General features: G+C 41.8%; 2 protein-coding genes across 6 annotated transcripts in view; one reads left to right on the top strand and one right to left on the bottom strand.

Moving 5' to 3' along the window:
• MTERF1 (mitochondrial transcription termination factor 1) overlaps positions 1-18,772 on the top strand; it is a 606,108-nt gene that overhangs the window by 483,839 nt on the left and 103,497 nt on the right. For all 5 annotated transcript variants that reach the window (XR_009565070.1, XR_009565067.1, XR_009565069.1 and 2 more), the window contains one exon: positions 12,050-12,144. The gene's annotated coding sequence lies outside the window, so the exon portion shown is untranslated. The remainder of the gene's footprint in view (positions 1-12,049; positions 12,145-18,772) is intronic.
• FZD1 (frizzled class receptor 1) lies at positions 15,476-18,189 on the bottom strand. Its single transcript, XM_030857328.2, has one exon. It carries the CDS (start codon positions 17,713-17,715, stop codon positions 15,781-15,783), a length of 1,935 nt encoding a protein of 644 aa, XP_030713188.1. The 5' UTR covers positions 17,716-18,189; the 3' UTR covers positions 15,476-15,780.

Raw genomic sequence — 18,772 nt, 5'->3', positions numbered from 1 at the left:
TTATGTTTTAATATACATTTTGATAAGCTATATGCATCATTTTATTAATAGAGTTATATAAAGAAATAAGTAAGCTATGAACTAGTTCTAGAGTCACTTTCCTTTTTCAGTTTATTTTGAGGTATGAAAACTATCATGAACTTCCTTCCTTTTTTACCATTGAATCAATTTCAAAATATGGAAAGAGGCAAAATTGAGGTTGTATAACTTTGAGAAATACCAAAATCCACTGAACTTTATACTTTTTAAAAGGGTAAATTTTATGGTATGTGAATTACATCTCAATAGAAAAAGACTGGAAGAATTAGTTGGAGCAGGTGGAATGTGTAGGAGACAGATCAATTTTATTTTCCTGTAAAAGTCTTTAATCGATGATCACTTTAACCATCTCTATTTATTCAGGCACTTTCTGTTGTAAGTTTCTTTAAAAACCTCATAACCACATGTACCCTTGAAATGTATACAATTTGTTATTTGGAAAGGATGGCTGTTTAATGACTCTTTTTTTTCTTCTTAGTCATGAGCTGTCCCTTGAATCAAGTATTAAGACTATGTATAGGTAATTAATTAGATCTAATATTTATTTTTGAAATTTAATATCCATCTTAGACCACAAAAACATTTTAATAATAAAAATGTTCATCAAAAAATTTCCGGGGGCTTCCCTGGTGGCACAGTGGTTAAGCATCCGCCTGCCAATGCAGGGGACACGGGTTCAATTCCTGCTCCAGGAAGATCCCATATGCCACGGAGCAACTAAGCCCACAACTACTGAGCCCACGCACCACAACTACTGAAGCCCACACGCCTAGAGCCTGTGCTCCGCAACAAGAGAAACCATGACAATGAGAAGCCCGCGCACCGCAACAAAGAGTAGCCCCTGCTTGTCACAACTAGAGAAAAGTCCGGGCACAAACCCAGTGAGCCAAAAGAAAATATAAATAAATAAGTAAATAAAATTTAAATATTGTTTCCCATATTCCCTAGCTCGATGCTAACGTGGCATTCACCCTTCCTGGAGGAGGTATTTCTTCCCAGTATATTCCTAGCACAAAGGAAGAAGCTACTTGAAACTTTCCAAGCTCCAGTAAGTTCTATGGAGTAAAATTACTTCATTCTAAAATGAAGTGGCCGTCCTCTCCTCTGTAACTGTGATTATTCTTCCCTATGAAGCAAGTTCTTAACATGCTTAAGACAACATGAGTTTAGATATCTTAGGGGTTTTTTTTTGTCTTTTTTTAAGTCTTGTAAAATCAGTTGGAATACATTTTAGTCCTGTGTTACTCACATTTCCCAGTTACCTAGATTAATTGATGTGAACAACAATGGTGCTTTGAAGCACTTGAGTACAACAGTGGAAATGATCACATTTCTTAGTTAATGAATGAATTGCTCTTTCATAAGGCTTTGTTTATGGAAACGAATAGAGTATTACCTTGATTAGTGAATTCCCTGGAAAGGAAGGGCCTTCTAAGACGTCAGTTGTACTAAAAACCTAAACAAACAAAATGAGAACGGATGGGAAGCTGAGTTGCCTGAGAGGCCTCCATGCTCAGCTTCTGCCAATGGCTGCCCTGCTGAAAGCGAAGAGGCCCAGCCTGGGGGGAACCAGAACCTTTTGAAATCCCTCCTCTGCCTGCCCATCAGTCCTCCACCTGCTGCACTGTTTCCTTCTCTGTGTCGCTGTCAGATGCTGTATGTAAGCAAGAGAGAATCTATACACTTCTCCTTCCCTACCTCGTGATCAGTGAACTGATTGGACTCTGAAAGTCTTCTAACTATAAGGATACCTCTAAGTTAACCTCTAGTTATGGAATTAGAGCCCTATCCTCTTTTTATTTTTATTTATTTATTTTTTTTGCGGTACGTGGGCCTCTCACTGTTGTGGCCTCTCCCGTTGCGGAGCACGGGCTCCGGACGCGCAGGCTCAGCGGCCATGGCTCACGGGCCCAGCCGCTCCGCGGCATGTGGGACCCTCCCGGACCGGGGCACGAATCCGTGTCCCCTGCATCGGCAGGCGGACTCTCAACCACTGCACCACCAGGGAAGCCCGAGCCCTATCCTTTTTTAAAAGCTTAAAAGAATTTTAGACCTGGCCTTGGCGAAGGGCCCATTGGGCACACCAGGCTGACACCTGGCTGTTCTTAATTTAGATCTTTAGGGATAAAGACAGGCAGGATAGGTCGACTCCCTACTGAGAGTTCTAAAAAGCTAGTTCTTATACTTTTCAGGCTCTGAGTCCAGTGAAGTTTCCACACTGTCTTTATAAAAGGAGGTTTGTAGATAGGAAGAAGGGCTAGGGGCTTGTCTTGAAGTTGTGTTTGCTAAACCCTTCATACAAGCTTGAGAAACATCAGTTGTCCCTATCAAAAACTGAGGAAAGGCTGGTGGACCAGAGAGAGGGTCCTACTGGCACTGCCACTTCCATTTTTGTGGTGACCGGTTCCATCCAAGGTCCCACTGCCTCTACTTGGGTCTGCTATTGTGTTCCTTCTTTAAGCCATTTCTCTTCCTGGGCTGAGCACTATTGGTCCTTTACTCACTTCCTTAACTTTACCTAACCCAATGTTTCAAAAAACGCCTCAAAAACCACCAGCATCAGAAACACCAGAATGGAACTTTCTGAACCCCATCCTCACCCCGGCAAACAAAATCAGAGTCTCTTAAAATGAGGCCAGAAATCCTCATACTTAAAAAGCTCCTCAAGTGATTCTACTCTACACTCAATTTTAAGAATTCCTCGTAATCCATTGCCACCTCCGATAAATATATTTCGAGGGTCATATGTTTTTTTTTTTAGTTAGCATTGAATGAGTTTTCACTATAACTTGCTTTATCTGAGATCTTCAAACACACCCTATACCTCCTATATAAATTCAACTTGACTCTAATGAAGCTGTATATTATTAAAAACATCTTTATTTATAGAACCATTACTGCATTCAAATGAGCTTTGGTCTGTTACTAAAAATTATCCCTACTTGGGAAAAAAAAGTTATAGAGAGGATGAATGGTGTAAATTTTAAAAGAGAATATATGATAGAGGTATTTGATGATAACTTTGTATATGCTAACTCATTACTGATTTCTAGAAATTCTCTCTATATAATCCCTGCAAATTCAGATGCTTGCAAATAATGCATATTTGGGGATAGCTGTGAACATTTGAAATCCTTCTTCTTAAATAAGTTGCTGAAAAAGGCTTATTTTTTCAGACATATTTATATGGGAGGAAAATATGTACTTTTAGCATATATATATATGTGTATATATATATATATATATATATATATGGGAGGAAAATATGTACTTTTAGCCATAACAGTCTAGATAGAAAAAAAATCTTGCAGTTGGTTTCTAACATAGACTAAAAATTACATTTTAGAGAACATTTTTAAGGATGCATTTGTAATGCTAGAAAAATTTCTTCTCCAAAAATGTCAACATAACACTTTAAACTAGGACAGGCGTACTCATTACCTGAATTTGTATAAAATGCAACCCAGGCAATTGAGATTTTTCTTTTTCAACAAAGTGTTTAAATTAAAGATGATGAGAAAAAATTTTCTCTATGAACATGGTGATAACTTCATAAAGAATTAAAATCTATAGTCACAGCTAGAAATACAGATCGAATAAATCAGAGATGAGGTTAACTAGGTAAACTATTTCTCACATCCAGCCCTTCACCGAAGGGCAAAAATACAGTCACTTGACAGGTGTGTTTCTGATGGAAACCATAGAGTTATATCACTTGTAATTTAAAAAATAGTGGGATTATATTATTCTTCACTTGGAAGAAAATGTTCGACATTAGTCAATCACTGTCTCTTTCTGACCTATTTCTGGGACAGACACACACCATGAATCTAGAGAGAAATGTATTGAAAAGACATATAGGGTGGGTAGCAAAGAAGAGGATCTGTAGCAGAAAGAAGAAGAAAGATGACATCTGGAATATAAAGAAATCTGGTAGAGTTAGAGGATTAGGACCGATGTGCAGACCACTTAACAGAAAATGGGGTGAAGGGAGAGGGGAAATCAATGAGGAATTGACCGTTGACAGAAACATACTTTGAGAGAACAAAATGGAGAACAGAAGAAATTCAGGAAGCCAGTTTCTAAAAAATGGAATTGTAAAGAATGAGAATGTGATGGGAATACTTCTTAAAAAAAAAAAAAAAAAAGATCCTCCAGCTATTTCCAACAGCTAAACATAAATGTGGCAGGTAGAAAAATGATCCCCTCAAAATGTCCACGCTCTAATTCTTGGAGCACTGTCCTGCATTGATCTAATCATGTGTCCTTGAAAGCAGGGGACCCGTCCCAGCTGGAGAGAATCAGACAGTGAGAAAAAAAGACCTGATCCATGTTGCTGGTTTGAGTATGGGGTAAGGGGCCCAAGAGCCATGGGGAGCAGCCTCTAGAAGTGGAAAAGGCAGGAAAACCGATTTTCCCCTAGAGCCTACTGAAGGAAACATAGCCGTGCAAGACCTTGATTTTAGCCCAGTGACACCGATGTCATACTCTGACTCACGGAATTGTAAGACAGTAAATTTGTGTTTTTCAAGTTTGTGGTAATTTGTTACAGCAGCAATAGAAAAACTGATATACTAGATCCTCAGGCGTCACCAAGGCACCAAAATGGCTAGCTGCCTTCTATACAAGGAAATAAAGAAATGACCAATCAACTGCTTTGATATAAGCCCTCAACCCTGCTACACTTCAAGCATCAAAATATATTCAGTATGTTCCAATAGTATCAAAGGAGCATTTTCATAACACTATTGAACAAGCTCCCTTTGGCAATATAGTCAACAGGACAAACAAAGGACTCGCAATTCTTCAGTTAGTTATCAGTCTGTAGAAGAGTTTATTTATGAAAGGAAATTATGATTCTCTTCCTGGTCATGATTTAGAGTAGCCTTGAAGAACTGCTGCCATGTTACCCAAGTGTACAACCTACCAGTTAGGTCAGAATTGTTAGCAGCCATAAAGAAATTGAATTTGAAACAGTGTATCCCAAGGTGGGCATGAATGCATAGAAATGCACTTATGCTTTAAGAGCGATATCACTAATATACAGAACATTATTTGTGTCATTTAACCTTAAGATTGCCCACGAACTTAATCTTTATCTGAATAAGTCTTGTAAAACATCCTTAGCCTGAAAAGAGGATGCAGGAACAATATGGCATTAGTTTGCATTTTCAATTTCCATCAGCGATAATGGTGAGTTGTAGGAGGAGGAAGGGAAGGGGAGGGCATATGGGTGAGAAGAGCAAGGAGAGGAAGCAGGGTAGGGGAGAATGTTAGGTAGAAGAGGAAGAGAGAAAAGAAATATACAGTGAGGGGAGGAAGACGAGGATCTGTAGATGACTCTCTAGTGCTAAAAATGCCATTATATACTGTATTTCTTTAATCCTCCCAACAACCATATGAATTAGTAAAAAGTTGTTAGTATCACCATTTCAGATGAATGGATCTGAGGCTAAGAGCTCGTTGAGATTCAAACCACGTCTTGCAAATCCAAAATTCTTTCCAAGATGACATTAAACTTCTTTGCGTCCAAGTCCTTATTACCTTGAAATTGATTTTTTTTTTGAAAAAGAGGAAGATGAAAGGTCATATTTCCAATCCAGGATTATGGCCCTATTTGAGAGATGTGTCCATTCAGCTAACACTTTACTGACTCCCATGAGAGCTAGCTCCAAGAAAGATTAGCTGACTTTGGTTTTCATTATATCCCTTTCTTTTTCACCTCTTCCAGTGCCAAATGACCCCAATCTGTCTGCCTTCAGGACACAAAGCATCCCATCCCAAGCTGCTTCTCACATCTACCCCAGCTTCATTAATGAACAAATGGACAGTTCCTGAGGCACTTGTGTCACTCTGTGAGGGCTCTCAATTGAGTGTCTGCCTGTGAATTTGTCACATTTGGACCTAGAACATATTCTTAGCCCTCTTACACTTCTGACCTTGAAACACTCCTGGAGCAGAATTCTTGCCCCAGACCAGCCCTCTCAAACAAGACCCTCTTTCCCCTTATGAGGACCCAAGCCCAGTCAAATAGTGCAGTTGCTGCACTGCAGACTGGTTTATCCTAAATTTAACCAGAGTCTCATAAAAACTGGGAAAAATCCTATGTATGTCCGGGAGAACCCAAGTGTAGTGACAAAGCCAGAGGACAGGGGCTGGGAAAACTGCAGAAAGGCCCACATCACGTTGGGTCCCTTCAGTGACTGGAACATCCTTTTCCAAAAGTGGGGGAGGGGAGTAGTCAAAGCTGAGAAAGAGCCTTCAAGATGTCTCAGTCTCCTCCTTAATTAGCTCAATGTGAGTGATAATGAAAACCCCTCGCGTTTGTACAGAGCTTCACTGTTTACAAAAGGGTTTTCATGTCTGTTATTTCATTAGTGTCTCCATTTGACTCATGAAATCTTGTGAGTCGGACTCACCCAAGGTACCTTAACGTGCTTAGCCCAGTCCAGACTGCAGCCCAGGTTTTCTGCCTTCCGGGTCTAGTTCTTCCTCTGTATCGTAACACCTTCAATGATGCAGGGACATGTGTAAAGAAAATGGAAATGTGGAATATGAAGTGTAACAGCATAGTGCTAACACTTGAAAGAGATTTTTTTCAATAAGCTTATTTAATGTAATTTACAGATTTTTTCCACTGAAATTATGATACTGTCTGTCCTTGTCTAGATTTAAGTAATGAAAGCAGATTTATTTTGTTGACTGTTATGGGCTGAATGTTTGCTTCCCCCCAAAATTCATATGTTGAAATCCTAATCCCCAATGTATAGGTATTTGGAGGTAGGGTCTCATACTTATGACTGAATCTGCTGGCACCTTGATCTTGGACTTCCCAGACCCCAGAACTATGAGAAATAAATGTCTGTTGTTTAAGCCACCCAGTCCATGGTATTTTTGTTATAGCAGCTCAAGCAGATGAAGACATTGACTACAATGCAATATCATCAGGCTATTCATCAATGTAAGACAAACTTTGCAGATCAAAAGTAAAGTCCATGCTGTAGGCATGAGTAAATCCATATTTTTCTCAATCCTATTTTATAAATTTAATATGTTTCATTATTTAAAAACGTGTACTCACAATTTTAAATATTCCTTTAGAGCAGCGTTTCTCAACTCTGGCATTTTGAATAAGATAATTCTTTGTTGTCAGGGGCTGTCCTGCGTGCATTGTGAAATGGTTTGTAGCCTCCCTGGCCTCTACTCACTAGATGCCTGTAGAAACCCACCCACCCCCAGTCATGACAACCAAAAATGTGTGCAGATATTGCCACATGTCTCCTGGGGGGCCAAAATTGCTCCCTATTGAGAACCAAAGCTTTAGAGTCTAATGTGTAGGTATCTCCTGAAATAACTACTTTATCTGCCCATCTTTTTTATTTCTTTACCTCGAGTTTAATTAAAAGATAGCAAGAATAGTGTTTTGTTTCAACAACAAAGGCAGTGAAATTTTATGTGCATTTATAAGAAGATTGAGAGGAATGGATGAATCAGAAGGATGACAAGAAGGATGAAGTCAATATAAAAAGGGGTGGACCCTATGGAGAACAGTATGGAGGTGCCTTAGAAAACTACAAATAGAGCTACCATATGACCCAGCAATCCCACTACTGGGCATATACCCTACCCTGAGAAAACCATAATTCAAAGAGAGTCATGTACCACAATGTTCATTGCAGCTCTATTTACAATAGCCAGGACATGGAAGCAACCTACATGTCCATCGACAAATGAATGGATAAAGAAGATGTGGCACATGCATACAATGGAATATTACTCAGCCATAAAAAGAAACGAAATTGAGTTATTTGTAGTGAGGTGGATGGACCTAGAGTCTTCCATACAGAGTGAAATAAGTCAGAAAGAGAAAAACAAATACCGTGTGCTAACACATCTATATGGAATCTAAAAAGAAAAAAAAATGGTTCTGAAGAACCTAGGGGCAGGACAGGAATAAAGATGCAGAAGTAGAGAATGGACTTGAGGACACGGGAAAGGGGAAGGGTAAGCTGGGACAAAGTTAGAGTGGTAGTGTATATATGGACATATATACACTACCAAATGTAAAATAGATAGCTAGTGGGAAGCAGCTGCATAGCACAGGGAGATCAGCTTGGTGCTTTGTGACTACCTAGAGGGGTGGGAATAGGGAGGATGGGAGGGAGATGCAAGAGGGAGGAGATATGGGAATATATATATATGTATAGCGGATTCACTTCATTATAAAGCAGAAACTAACACACCATTGTAAAGCAATTATACTCCAATAAATATGTTTTTAAAAAAAGAAAAATATGTGGAATATATATACAAAGAAATATTATACAGTAATGAAAATGAACAAAGTATTGACAAATTCAACAGTATAGATGACTTTCAGAAACATAATATTGAGTAAAAGAAGCCAGATAAAAAAGAACACATACTACAAGATTCTATGTATATGATATTCCAGATAGGCAGAACTACTTGATGATATAAGGATAGAGACTGTCTTTGGAGAGGGTTAGTAGTGCTCAGGAAAGTACATGAGAAGGATACTGGTTATGTTCAATTTACTTATGTGGGTCATGTTTTTAAAATTGTGTTACTTTGTGAAATTTGATCAAATACACGCTTTATATGAGTATACTTTTCTTTATATGTTTTACTTTACTAAAATGTACCTATAAGTGAAAAAGAAGTAAAATGGAGAAGTCATTAATTACAACAGAATTTATCCAATGATAAGATTTGGGAAATGAAATGGCCTAGAGCATCAGTTTTCACAGTCTGAGACTGAGTCCAGAATCTGTATCTTTAACTAACTGGCTTCTGCTATAACTCAAATAGTAATATTTGATAAGTACTTGGAATTTGTAAATGGAAGTTTACTTTTTTTACAATAAAATTGTATAATATTTTTAAAAAATAAATAAATTAATTAAAAGGGGTGGACCAATTCTAATTGAAGAGTTTCATGCAAATAGAAATGTGAATGCCATGGATTGCTTGGTCCACACCCTACATCCTACAACTCCCAATAATCACTGTAGAATTTTAAGTTTATTTACTTCTTTTTCCTTCCTGTAAATACAACTTTTCATTTTGGGGAAAACATGCGTGGTAAACCTACTTACCTCTGAGAAAAAGTATGACAATTAAGTGCTGATGTATAGCCATTAGGGATAAACCCTGCTTGAGTTTGTAATCTCATTACAGTGGACTGTTCTGACAGAGAAATAAAAGAGATCTAAACATAGGCAAAAACCTAACAGTTCCTTACAATCTGATAAACCTTATCATCAATTTAAAAAAATGCATTTTATTCCAAAGGAATACTTTTGAGAGTCTTCCATAAAAATAGCTACTTGACCTGGTTTCATAAGCAGCAAGAACAGGGCTCAGTGGCCACTTAGGTTCCTGTATCTATGCCTCATTTCTTCAGGAGGCAGAAGACAGAACGGCCAAGATATCAATGTGATTTATTCCATTATACCTTCATGTTGCACTCAGCTTCTGGTGATTGGTACTCACTGTCAAGATCAGTTACAGGGCTTCCCTGGTGGCGCAGTGGTTGAGAGTCTGCCTGCCGATGCAGGGGACACAGGTTCGTGCCCCGGGTCCGGGAAGATCCCACATGCCGCGGAGCGGCTGGGCCCGTGAGCCATGGCCACTGAGCCTGCGCGTCTGGAGCCTGGGCTCCGCAATGGGAAAGGCCACAACAGTGAGAGGCCCGCGTACCGCAAAAAAAAAAAAAAAAAAAATCAGTTTCAAAGGGCTTGTTCACTGGCTTTTCATCTGGTAATGAACGAGACGAAAACTACAGCGGAATATTTTTAGTGCTGGACCAGTGACCACTACAAAAGCTTTTACTCTATCTTGGAAGCTCAATTTAATCCATGGAATAGGATGATTCATCATTCCAGTTTGCCCAGGACTTTCCTGGTTTTACACTGAAAATCCCACATCCCAAGGAACCCCTCATTCCTGGACAAACCTAAACAGTGGGTTACCCTGTTTGAGTTATGAATTTTTGACAGAATATTTATTGAAGTTAACTTTTAGAAAGTGTTTTCCAAGAGTTGGAAATATAAGGTCAAGAATAGTCTCTAAATCTACTTTTAAAGGAAAAAAAAATTCTGTTTTGTAACAATCAAGTAGCACTTGGCATTTGGAATATACATTTAACTAGCCTGTATGACTTCCAGGTATTTGCTGCTGCGTTTGTGAAGACGAGCATTTCCAAGGGCAAAAGAACAATCTTTTTCTGAGTGCTTCCTTTAAGCAAGGACACGCTGCCAACTTGAAAGGAAATAAAGGCCACACTTTGTCTATGGGGGGATCCTACAGTTATTCCCCTGCAAATTTAATTCAAACAGGTCTTGAGATCTGAAACATGGAGATATCCACAAATTAGAGGATACTCGGATTTTAAAAAGGAAAGAAAAGAAATCCAGGCCACAGAGAACTATCTCAAAGCAGCAATAGTGTTTCATTTTCATGTTAATCACTCTAGTCCTGAGAACATGTTTTGAAAGTCTATATTGTGAATAAAATTTCTTGAGATTGTCTCTGTATGAAATATGCATACTACAAATTTTAAAACCTAAAAGTTATTGTCTTCCAGCAAGTCAATTTCATTAAAAAAATAGCATGCGTGTATAAAATGTGCAAATCAGTGTTATTCTAATACTTCGCTTTTAGAATTATTAATTATACAAATATGCCATTCAACTAGTGTATTAATGATTCCTTTAGAAAATGCAGCATTATTTTAATTTTATCACTCAAAAATATTTAAAGAGGTAAATATACCTCTTTAGAATATCACTATCTTAAAATAAAAGGATTTATTTAGAGAAGTTGCTATTGGAAAATGTTATTTTACTTTTTCAAACAATTTTAAGAATCTGCTTGACTTATAAAAGTGATAACCTTCAGAACATTTATTATATGTTCATTGTAGGATGTACTTATAGATTATACTTAATCCTGTCCATTACATGAGAAAGATTTGTGATAAATCCTTTTACTTGAGCCGTTGTTAGGGTCCCAAATCAACTTATAAACAAAAATCCCCAACGTAAGTGTTATTATATTTAAACAGGAAGTTGATTCTGTAATGGAGTAGAGACACTTGTCACTACAGATCATGATAAAACTTAAGAATATTAGTGTAGAGTCTGTCTTTATATCACCAGGTTACAAATAAGCTATTTTGTCACTATAGTTATGGTTTAACACATCCATTGTCAAAGGTATGACCGAAGTGAATAGAAATATTTAAGCCCCAAAAGTTTTAGGGAATTCTGAGTCATGAAGCTCAAGTAATGTTTCTCAAATTCTAGGGGCTATTGGTATCTGCCAACAGTTTAAAAATATAGATATAAATCTTAGGAATCACCAAAATTAATTTTACCTTGTTTGGCACTTCCCTTGTAAGACCCCATTTCAAATGTAAGGGTCTTAAAAGTCTTGAACTTAAGGTGGTATCACAATTCCTTTTTAGTAATGTAACTGGAGAACTCTTACATGTAGTCCACATCTTAGTTTGGCACCTACAGGTTAATCCTGCAAGACTTTGATGTTAGTATATTCCATGAAGTATTTTTTTTTTTCTGTGAAGTATTTAATGACAATATTACTAGTGTCCATCTCAAGATGTATGTAATGGTCACATTTTGATTATCTCTCAGGCCCCAGTTACAAAGAACATTATAATCAGAAATGTATCAGAGACGTCCAGTATCATGACACTGGTTTCAATTAATTGCATGTACATTGCGTAAAATCTGGTTTATAGCCAAAAGATGGATTATAAAGCAATAAAAGCAAGAGTAGCTGAAGTTGAACACAAACACACACACTGAAAATATGGCATCTTCAAAAAAGATAAATATGTACCAAGATCGAAACATGATACCAGGGAAAGTGATCTGAAGTCACCCAAGTCCTGAAATGGTTTGTGGTTTAGGCAATTTTTTTTTTTAATTGGCCATCAACTCTTCACTGTGTTCTCCTTTCCTAGTTCAACGCTGGAGTTTGGGAATGATGCAACTACAGCGGAAGGCTTCAGTGCTCCGTGGAGACAAAAGAACCAAGACAGTTAACTCAGGCTAACAAGTGAGTGCCTCAGACTAACTGAAAAATCCGGTCCAGCTGTTTTGCATATGTTTGACACTAACTGGCTTTTAGATTAAAAATATGACTTTCTGCCCCCGCAGAAAGTTTAAGTAAAAAATGGCTTTTTTTTTTTTTTTTAAAGAGCATCAGAAAGCTTTCATACTATGTATATATTTACTACAAAAGCTGAACCAAGCACACACACAGTAAGGGGGAAAATTGACTCCAATTGATAGCTGGTTTAAAAAAATAAAATAGGCAAACCAAATAATCTGAAAATAGGGTTTGTCATGGAAACAGCATATTAATGGGACCATATTCCCAGTAGCTTTATGGTTTTTCAGGCAAGTCTTATTTTGCCATCACTGTTGAAAGAAACAAAAGAATACACTGGCTTTCTATATGCTACACAATTTAAAACAAGTTGTTTTGTAAAAACAAAGCCTGCTGGTGGCCTAAAAATGTCTTTTCAAATTACTTAAATCCAGCATTTTAAAACCTGTCTGCATCAAATTTTATAGTTACATCATTTTAAGGACACCCACAATAAGAATGCTTTGTATTTATTCTTAGAATAGAGACTAATAATCTTAAAAATTTTTTTCCAGAAACTATTTGTTGAATAATCTAGTGAGAAGACCTGTTTTAATTTAGCCTAAGAATTGCTATTTTTTGTGTGCCTACACAATAAAACCTTCTCCAATATCTACTATATTAGATTAATGTAACAGAGAAAAAAAGAACATAAAGTTGCACCTTGCTAATTAAAACTGAATGCTCTATTTTCAATTAGATTTAAGTTTTTCATTTGCCTGAAAATAAATAATGATGATGACTTATAAGACAACTGCCTTATAACCATGAAAGTAACTCTATTGTATTAAAGGTCTTCATTTTAGCCCCTTGTCATTTTATCACAAAATGTTTTCATGGGAAAATTTAATATAGATATTTTTAGTGTATAAAGGAATAAGAGACTTGTCTTCCAAAGGTTTTTGAGGTTTTCCATCTGGCATTCTCCTTTTCTCATAACCTTATTTCCATATTGTAAAATATATAGGTAAACTTTGTAATTTTATAAAAATTAGTATGTGTATACTTATGTGTATATTTTATAGAGAGATATAGACATATGTATATATACAGTCTACATATTATACACTTACATTAATTCTAACTAAGAGTAGACCAACCAGATAATTCCTCTAGGGAAGGTTCCTTGAACAATATAAAAATGGATCTTCAGAAGCAAACAACAAAACAGCCTTATACACCCAACTGCTGCTTAAAATGCTTATAAACACACAGGCAGTTAACCATTTATTGATTGCCTATTTATGGTTTTGGAATATCCAAGATTATGGAAAGTATAAGATAATACTTCATAAAAATCGTGACAAAGATGATGGTTGACGATTTAAAAATAAACCTCCATATTATAGAAAGTTACGTAAATTTACCCTTTAAAAGAAAAAAAGCTGTAATAAAATTAGAGTTCTCTTTTTAATAATCTTCTTTGAGTAAAGAAATAATTTGCAAACTTCTGTTTTATATTGTTACTGTCATGGAAACAGATCTTTCCTAGGGACTTCACAACATCAATCACTACAATGCAAGTCGGTTAATTCTTTAGAAGGACTGATCTGAAGGTTTAAAGATAGACGTTTTCGTTGAAATTCCTGAATTTATATACTGTGGGATTGGCTATACACACTATAAAATGTAAAGGTAGTTCATAGTGCATACAGTTCCAGCTCTATTATTTTCAGGCACAAAGACCATATAATTTTGTACAAAACTTTGATTTTTTTATTTGCGAAATTAAAAATATGGTATTATATATATAAACTTCTATTCCTCTATAAATATAGATGATTTTGTGATAATGAACAGAATAAATGCATACCAAATTCAAAGACCATTGTCATTTTAGGGTATGACAGACATAGATAGATTTAGGTCCTAAGTACCGGCATTTTGATAAACTCTTAAAGTTTAAAACAATACATCAGGAGGATTGCTTTTCTCGTCTTTTTCACAGAGAACTAAAGTGAATATTTTTAAATGGCTTTGAAAGGTTTACATTTGACACATTTCTGTAAATCCAAAAAGGAGCACACAGGATTTAGTGCAGTAGACCTGCACACATTCTCCCTTTAGCATGCATGCCCATATTTTGTTTATTTCAGGAGCTAATCCCATCAATTATTCCACCTCCTTTACCTCCTGGAATCTTACCAGGTTATTATTAGTGATGTGGATTGTTTCTCCCTCAGAATGTGTTGTTGAATAATAATCGTAGTAATATGTTGAAAGTGTACAAGTTTTACATTTTAAAGTTTCTGATATATGTCTAATTATTATTTGATTGAAAATAAGAAAGTAGCACTTCATTTTGAGGACGTCCATTACACTGAAATCTCCTTCAAGTTTTCATATTCAGTTTACCGTTTTGCTGTCCTGTTAAGGAAAGCAAAGATCAGCTCCTTAACAAAGCTTTCCAGGTGACCTAACATTTCCATTTTACAGAACGGTAAATCTTTATGCAGGCTGTCTCAATCCTAGAGGCACGTTGCCAGGCATCCGTATGCAATTAGAATTAACATTTTATAACTCCCATCTTCAGTCTCTCCCAACCCACACAAAGATTCATGCCTCTTCCCAAATCTCAGTAACCACATCTTTCCATGACGCTGGGCGAACCCATACCAGGTTTTAGACGCTGGAGAATGAAATGAGCTCATCCACCAAAAATTAGACTTAAGAAAAGTTTGGCATTGGTTATCCCACTCACCCTCTAACCAACTTAGGTGGAAGAAGGGAGTGTCTGGGCGTTTGAGGCCAGAGCGAGGGAGGCTGCAGCTGCCAGTGCCCACATCCGTGGGCCTCCTCAAAGCTAGGGGTAAGGTTCTGGACAGTGAAAATTTCAGCTTCGGATAGTCTAAGGGACAGGCCTTTGCAATCTGGCCCCGGACAAGGGCTGACTTGGGATGGGCGGGGTTCCACTCTCGGACTTGCAAGCTTTGTGGAGTTCTGTACCTTAAGAGCCCAGACCCCAGCAAGCATGGGGAGGGAGGGAGCAGACAGAGGAGCAGGAAAGTGATCCGGGCGGTGCAAACCCAAGCGCTCCCCACCCCGCGTCAGGGAGGGGCGCGCCAGCACCAACAGAAGCAACGAGCAGTGAGCTCTGGTTTTCTCTCTGCGGTACTCTGCAAAGGGCAAGAAGAAAAAGTCTCAAATGGTTAAACCGCCCTAAATAATTACAATTTAAACCAAAAAAAAAAAAAAAACAAAAACAAAAAAGGAAAGTAAAAGAAAAACCCGTGAACGGTCGTCATTTAAATACAAATATACTTACAAAAATCTTACACAGGCTATTTACAATCATAAAAGCGTACAGTCCCGGTACCAGAGCAAGAGAGGTCTGTCCATCCTGCTCTGGCAGTTGGGCCCTCGAGTCCCTTTGCCCCCAGGGACAGAGCTTTTGCAGGGGCCTTGTTGTTAAAAGGAGCCCGCGAAAGTGAATGGCTACTGAGAAAGCCTCGAGTAGCCAGACTTGGCAAGGATTCCATAGGGCCAGCATTTTGGGGTGGCTGGGACCAGGCTGAGGGCTGGGAATGGGCTGAGTCCCCAGTCTCAGACGGTGGTCTCCCCCTGTTTGCTATTGGTGAGCCTAGTGTAGAACTTCCTCCAGGAGTTGAGGGTCTTGCCGGACCAGATCCAGAAGCCTGACGTGATGCCCACGATCAGCGTCATAAGATACTTGATCATGAAGACTGTGAAGTCAGGGCTCATGGGCGGGTGCGGCGGGGCGCCGCCCGCCTGGAGGTGGGGGCAGGGGATAGCATAGCTCTTGCAGCTCTGGGCCACCCAGCTTCGCTCCCACTGGTCCCGGAAGGCCTGCTCGTAGAAGTAGCAGGCAATGACGATAGTGGCTGGCACCGTGTAGAGCACGCTGAAGACGCCGATGCGCACCATGAGCTTCTCCAGCTTCTCGGTCTTGGTGCCGTCGTGTTTCATGATAGTGCGAATGCGGAAGAGGGACACGAAGCCGGCCAGTAGGAAGGACGTGCCGATGAACAGGTACACGAAGAGTGGCGCCAGCACGAAGCCGCGCAGTGCGTCCACGTTGTTGAGCCCCACGAAGCACACCCCGCTCAGCACATCGCCGTCCACCTGGCCCAGCGCCAGGATGGTGATGGTCTTAATGGCCGGCACGGCCCAGGCGGCCAGGTGAAAATACTGCGAGTTGGCCTCGATGGCCTCGTGGCCCCACTTCATGCCGGCCGCCAGGAACCAGGTGAGCGAAAGGATCACCCACCAGATGGAGCTGGCCATGCTGAAGAAGTAGAGCATCATGAAGAGGATGGTGCAGCCCTCCTTCTTGGTGCCCTGCGCCACCGTGCGCGCCCCATCCTCCGCGAATTTGTCGTTACACACCACCCGGTCCTCCAGCAGGAAGCCGGCGATGTAGGCCACGGCCACTGCCGTGTAGCAGCCCGACAGGAAGATGATGGGCCGCTCCGGGTAGCTGAAGCGCCGCATGTCCACCAGGTACGTGAGCACCGTGAAGAGCGTGGAGGCGCAGCATAGCACTGACCAGATGCCGATCCAGGTGCGCGAGAAGCGCAGCTCCTCCGGCCCAAAATACATAAGCCCGTATACCTTGGTCGGCTCGCAGGGCGCGCCGCAGTCCTTCTCCCCCAGGAAGTGGTAGTTGAGGTAGGAGGGCACCTTGAGGGCGCGCGGGCACGAGAACTTGCCTCGTTCCGACGCGCCGGCGCCCCCCGCGAAGCCGCCCCCCCGGTACCCTCCGCCGCCGTGCTGTGGGTTGCTGGTCCAGAACTCAGGCAGCAGCGAGGGCGTCGGGGTGCCCTTGTCCGACGTGTTCTGGCCCACGCACAGCTCGCCAGCGCCGTGCACCGGGAACTTCTCGCACTTGAGCGTGTCAGGCCACTGGAAGCCGAACTTGTTCATGAGCGCCTCGCAGCCCTGGCGCGCGCGCTCGCACAAGGAGCGGCAAGGCGGCAGAGCCTGCTCCAGCACGGTGCACACGGGCGCGTACATGGAGCACAGGAAGAACTTGAGCTCCGCGGAGCACTGCACCTTCACTAGCGGGTAGAACTGGTGCACCTCGAGGCCCGCATCCTCCTGGTTCGTGTGGCCCAGCAGGTTGGGCATGATGGTCTGGTTGTACGCGATGTCCGTGCACAGCGGGATGGAGATGGGCTGGCAGTAGCCGTGGTCCGGTATGGAGATGCCCCGCTCGCCGTTGTACTGCTGCCCGCTCTGCTGCTGCTGAGGCGGCGGGGGCTGCTGCCCCGGCCCGGGCCCCTGGCCGGCCGCCTGCGCCCTGACCCCCAGCAGCAGCGGAGCCTCCAGCAGCCAAATCAGTAGTAGCACTCCGCGCGCCAAGCGCCCGGAGTCAACTCGGGGGGGACGGCGGCGGCTGCCCACGTCCCCGCTCCCCTCCGCCACCGGTCCAGTGCGGAGCGTCCCGGCACAAAGTTCCCAGCTTGCGCCGCTGGCGGCGGCGGCCCGAGACTTCTTAGGCGCCTCCTCCTCAGCCATACTTTCTCGGCTCCTTTCTTGGCGCCTCTCGGCTGGGGCTGGCTGTGGCGCGGCCGGCGGCTGCTTCCCCTGAGGCCGGGGCGATCTCCTCCCCGCCGGTGCCCTCCGTCGAGCCCGAGCAGTGCTCGGCCCTCTCCACCGGCTCCCGCTCTGCGTCCCGCAGCCGCCGCCGCCGCGGAAACTTGCGATTCATGAAGCGCGGGCTGCGGGGAGAGCCCGGGTGGCTCGGGCGCGCCGGGGTCGCGTCCCGCCTTCCTGGCCCTCGGCTAGCTGGCTCCCGGCTGGCGGCGCCGCGCTAGTGGCGGCGGCCGGGTAGAGCGCGCAACTCTCGGCAGCCCAGCAGCCTCGGCTCCCCCCTGCGCCTCCGCCTCCTCCTCCTCCGCCGCCGCCTGACCATTTGTGTCAATCCCTCAACTCGCTAGCTCTCCTCTCCCTCGCGCGCCCTCGGACCGGTTTCCAGGCGCCCCGCAGTCTGTCTTTCACCGGGAGGGAGGAGCCTTGAAACAGACGCGGAACTGGAGGCTCAGGGACCGTCGCCCAATCTCTGTACTGACTTGCCGGCGCAAAGGGCGCCAGCCGCGGTGTTCCCAGAGCGAAAGTCGGAGGCGGGCGGGTGAAGGAGGAGGCGGGAGAGGGAGGAAGTAGTATTGGTGCAGAGGCACCTCTCGGCACAAAGAGTGGGTTTGCTATGAAGCGGGACAGGCTTGGTTGCTTTTGCTTCTGCGGAAGAAAGGGCGAGGACAAGTAGGAGAATGGTCCCATATGCTGCTGGAGATAATGAATAGGAGTCGGCGGACCGCGCGATTTAGCTTTTCTTTTATCCATTTTTGTGTTTAAAAATTCTGCTCTTAGTGCTGGTTACAAACAGCAAACCAAGTGCTTCGATCAGAACAGATACCTTTGACTTAAGGAACGCAAGGCTTCCTTTGAGTTTATATCTGTCGAGGTTTTGTTTTAAATGTTACTCTCAAATCTAGAGCTCTCAGGCTGGGCTTGGCGGGCTTTGGACGCGCCATTTCCCCCAAGGAGAAGTTCACGGGATCGCTATCAAAGGAAG

Source organism: Globicephala melas, chromosome 9 (genome assembly GCF_963455315.2).
Source record: "Globicephala melas chromosome 9, mGloMel1.2, whole genome shotgun sequence".
Taxonomy (NCBI): domain Eukaryota; kingdom Metazoa; phylum Chordata; class Mammalia; order Artiodactyla; family Delphinidae; genus Globicephala; species Globicephala melas.
The sequence above is the reverse complement of the archived record's forward strand: the minus strand, read 5'-3'. Positions and strand labels throughout refer to the sequence as shown.